General features: G+C 43.7%; 1 protein-coding gene across 1 annotated transcript in view; it reads left to right on the forward strand.

Moving 5' to 3' along the window:
* Positions 1–4,129, forward strand: part of LOC101860620 (protocadherin gamma-A4) — a 49,048-nt gene extending 44,919 nt beyond the window's left edge. The window contains exon 4 of the mRNA XM_005112039.3: positions 1,118–4,129. Within this exon, the coding sequence (XP_005112096.1) occupies positions 1,118–2,007 (890 nt within the window). The 3' untranslated portion in view covers positions 2,008–4,129. The remainder of the gene's footprint in view (positions 1–1,117) is intronic.
* The last annotated feature ends 939 nt before the right edge of the window (positions 4,130–5,068 follow it).

The raw sequence follows: 5,068 nt of genomic DNA on the forward strand, positions 1-5,068 counted from the left end.
TTATTATCTCTGTACTATCCTGTCGGTCCGCTTACACAATGATTCCCATGTATGTGTGCACGTTACAACTCATTAAAAAAAATGTATGTATCTACATTGTACATTATATCTGTAGTGGTAAACTCCGTGCTGTAAAAGTAAAAGATATGTTTTAATGTCTCCCAAACATACCCCCACCCTAACCCTGCCCCAACTAGCGTGTCACCGCCCCCTCTACCCCGCCACCTCCTTTTCACCCATACAAATAGCTCAATCTCTACGGATAAACTAGCTAACACGTATTTAATAATAAGTGCTCTCTCTGACTTAAAGAAAAAGAATGAGACATGAATTAGGCGGTCTTCCGAGACTGCCTACACCAACAGTAGTCTTCTCTTTCAGTGATTGCTCCTCATCCCCAGAGCATTGTACTCATTTGAAATGCTTCTTACTCCACTGGCTGTCGTTTTGTCAAGAGAGCTGATGGCCTCTAATATACTTTCATATTATCAAAAAATCTCGCCTCTGCCCAGTCCAGTGATTTTAGAAGCCGTTAAAAGAATATTAGAGTAGCCCCGAGGCTGGACAATGGTCACTGGCCGTGGCCGGAACAATGAGAAGTGTTTCGCGTCAATCAAGGTAACATAAGTTTCCAATCAACTAAATTGCCTCGTCTTGTCCACAAGATGACCCCGCCCCCTTCCTCAACCCATGACGCTCATCGGCGCGAGTTGTTTTGTCCCCCGCCACACCCTCCTTGCCCTCGTCCCCAATCCACACTCCGCCTCCGCCTCACTTCCATTTGATACTCACACGCGTGTGTTGGTTCCCCCTCCCCCACCCCCCGAACGCGTGAACCTCATCAGTGTGTGTTGTTCTCCTTTTTTCACAAATGATCCCCCCCCTTCACTTTCTTACCCTTGACATTCTCTCATCACTGTGTGTTAGACTTCTCACTTCTTCTCCCCCCCCCCTCCCTCATCGTCCCTTCCATTTTTCCACTTACTCCCACTCCACTCCATATGAAACACTACCACTGCATGTATTTCTGTCTCCTCTCCCTTTTTTTGTTCACTTCCTCACAATTCACAAACGAATATAATATATTATTATATTTTTCTTCCCTCCCACCTCACAGCCTCCCCGCCCCTCCCCGTACACTCACCCGTCATCTCCCCGACGACGCCATTGTCCGGACCGCGCGTCCCCCAGAGGCCAGCGTTGCCTGGCAACCAGAGGTCACCACTTCCGGGACCCGTCTACTCCCCCGAGTCCTCCTCCAGCCTGAGTGACCTGTCGCGGGCCGCACGAGCCTACGCCTCGCACAAAGACCTAGACAAGGGCCGGAAGACGCCCAGTAAAGTCCGCTTCTCTTTCGATGACCAGAGCCTTGACCACATTCAGCAGACGACGTCCGGCCACCCCCACCCCCACCACCCCTCCTCCTCCTCCTCCTCCTCCTTTAACTACCCCCACCACCCCTCTGCAGCACCTACAAAAGCTCAGCTGTTGAGGACATTTATGGATCAGTCTTATCCTCGGAGGCATGATACCAACAACTCTGTACACCCCGGAATGCCACAAAACTTCTCCTCTTCATCCCAGAAGAATTCCGTCCAACCCTTCACCGACAACAACAAAAGAAACAACCTAAATCCCACAGTGGCCTCTGATAGGCTGTATCTCGACCCACGTGGTATCGGCAAAGACCAATCAGTGAGCCGAATTCCTCTCAGCAGAGACGCTGTAGCGAAACACGAGAGGTTTCATCAAAAGGGAAGGAACAACCTCCGTCCTCCCTCCTCCTCCTCCACCTCCTCATCTCTCGTTAAAGACTCGAATAAAACAAACAGTTTTCCTTTACTACATCCTCAACAACATAATCCTCACCATCATCACCAACAGCCGTTGTCGCCGCTGAACCACAGCATAGATGAGGACGATGATGATGGTGGGTCGACAACTACTTCTGGGAGTTACGCCATTGACGGGATGGAAGACGCACTAAATATTTCGGTTGAATGCTAGAAAAAAAAAAGAAAAGAAAAAATCAAATAACATTCAAGCTTTAAACATCTATGTCTTACTTTCATGCTTTGACATCAGTCAGCGAAAAGCTCTTGTTACCACAGGGGCTAGTGGAAAAACAACAGAAAACTTACTTGTATATGTGTGCATATTTCCGAGATCTGTGGAGAAATTGTTAGACTTTTCGCGGTCAATCGCAGACGACATGAGTTCGATTCGCGAGTGGGGAAGTTTTTTGTTGTTTTTTAAATCAAGTACATGCATTTCTGCCGCTCTGCAGGGCTGCTGTATCTCTCTTTGTAGTCTTAGTCACGGTTCACATAGATAGGCATGGTCTACACAGTCTGCCTCTCAAATGATTTTAATGGTATATATGGGTGCGTACAACACTTTTTAATTTGTCAATCTTAAAATCAAATTTTGAATCTCTTCCATCGGCCAGGGAAAAGATGTGGTTATCAAGGGGCTGGCAGAGAGCTACAACTAAAGAACGACGTGTGAAATAATCGAAAATGCAATAAGGGAAGAGAACGTGCTCGTTGATGCTGCTACTTCTACACTAACAAAGTCATAACTTGACGATGTCTTTACCGGCGTCTGGGGTGTCGCGGTTAGGCTCTTGGCCGTCGCACTCAAAAGACTTGAGTTCGATTCCCGCGTCGAGATATATTTGATTGAGTTATCCCGGTCTTTCTGTTGGGATGTCGTGTCCCTCTCAGCCGAGGCTGGTCCTGTCAGACAGGATGAACGCCTTTTAAGTGGTCTTTATTGTACTCACAAGGTGGTAAAACATCTACATTTAAAGAGATAATGTCCTATCTGATAAAGATCTAACTTGACAATGTCCTTACCTGACAAGGCAGCTAGTAATCTCTTTATGCATGACATATCCAATTTTTAACCCTTTTATTACTTGTCTAAACTCTGGTAGCTGTTACCAAATATTTGACCAGTTTTGTACTCTGGTATGTTTTACCCATTTTCGTACCAATTTTTGTGGGGTCTAAACTCTACCCAGTTTCTTACCAGTTGTGTCCTTCTTTATGCTCTGGTAGCTATTTCTCGGATCTGACTGATCACTCACGCCTATAGTCATCCCAGCTCGTCAATCGCTCACTTTCTTACTATATTTTTACTAACTTAGATACATGTCTGTTTTTTCCGCATGAACACAGTGCTCATTTCGCTGATAAACAGTTTCTCATGTCACTTTTATATTGTGTATGTTTCGATCAGAAAAAAACCACATTAATAAACACTACGTTTTGAATTGTGTTATAACTTTCTAACAATGGACGAAGACAGCATGCTGCTTAGTGAATGCATATTTTTTTAATGAGAACATTTAAAATGATCTAATACACCATTTACATTGTTAGTTAATGATTGTATAAGGCACACAATGTGTTAAACCTTTTCTCAATTCAATGATTTCAACAAAAATGAAATATTATCAGTTACATCCTGCTTCAAAGCATATTGTTCGTCTTAACAATTTTATGTGAGAGATACGAGGCTGTTTTGTATATTTGTCGTAAACTGTATGAACTGTCGGTGTCTATTTTGTTATGTGGCGTATGGTGAGATGTTCTGCTTTTTCCTTGTGTACTCGTGAATAGTGTCTTACGATGTCATGCGTTGTCGTGCGATGTATTTGATTTGTTTGTTGGGTTGTTTCTTTAACCATCTTCAAAAAGCTTTAATCGTATCTTATTGCTTATACTTACCATATGAGATACTAAGATCTCTGAAGCCAACAATACCGTCCTCCCGCTCCACGAGCACGTCCTCCCCCAACTCCTTCCTGTCCCGTACCCCACCCCACCTCTTTACACAGTCACCTCGGTGTGTACGTTAATCAGACCAGACTCTCTAAAAAAGTTTAAAAGGACGTAACATGAAACTATGTTTTGATAACAGAAAAGCAATGTGCGTTGATTGCTCGATAGTTAGGTCCATTGAATAAGATACGGGCGATAAGAGTTCAAATCTAAGCCAGGACATTTCTGTTTGTTTCGTTTTCGTAGGAATTTTACGGCACATGTAACTAGGACATTTCTGAACCTGTCCTCAGGATATTTTCTGAACATCCACCAATGTTATAATAATGTACACATGTTACCCGCCCCCGGGGAAAAAAGAAAGAAAAAAACACACACTATATGCCCACCCCGCACAGGAAAACCATAAAACCGTCAGCTTTAAGAGATAGTGTTAAGTGTTTCCGTTGCCCTGTCCAGACGCTGTAGATGCCGGCCGTCCTCTTTGTCGTTGTCCGAGCGGTCAGTGTGTGTGCATGTCTGTCACGCCGCTTCTACTTCTGCTGCTGCTGTGCATATCATTAGGCTTCTGATACATGACGCTGGGTTTATCTTTGGCTTACTAAATGACGTTACATTTTTCGGGGGATTGTGTTTTTCTGGAAATATCTATAGAATGTCATTCATTTCAGGAAAGTGATATGACACTGTGACGCATAGACTTGTTTTGTAATGTCATGGGTCGTGCACTCCGGCGCATTTCCAGTTTACTATGGAGCGTACCGTTTGAGTCAAATGATAGGGAAGAAAGGGGGAGGGTGTTACGTGTCCTCGATTATAGCGAAATTGGTGTTTTTGGCCTACAGTTTAGACATAATGGTGTGCTCACTCCTCAGTGAAGTTATTATAGAGTGCTAAGGGTATCGAAAAGGACTTTATGCGGTTAAGGAGCACTGCTCTATAGTGTGACGAAGTTAAGATATTATGACGACTCCTCTAGATTCGGATCTATTTGAAAAACAACGAGACGTCGTCGAATCAGAACTATTTTGTCCAAATTGTACTAAGTAAAGAGGGCACTTTGGACAAAATAGTTCTGAGGCGGCGGCGTGTTTATCGTGAAAATGAATAAAATTATGTTATGTTCGATCATTTAAACAAAGGGATGAAAGGATGAACGGTATATGTTTTGCTTGATATTTTTGTTTGTTGAGGTGTATGTTATGTGTTATATACGTATTGTGCCCTTGCATGTGTAGATAAATGTGTACTTGTGTGTGTGTGTGTGTGTGTGTGTGTTT

The sequence above is a fragment of the Aplysia californica genome, unplaced genomic scaffold, assembly GCF_000002075.1.
Source record: "Aplysia californica isolate F4 #8 unplaced genomic scaffold, AplCal3.0 scaffold01169, whole genome shotgun sequence".
In the NCBI taxonomy this organism is placed as follows: Eukaryota; Metazoa; Mollusca; class Gastropoda; order Aplysiida; family Aplysiidae; genus Aplysia; species Aplysia californica.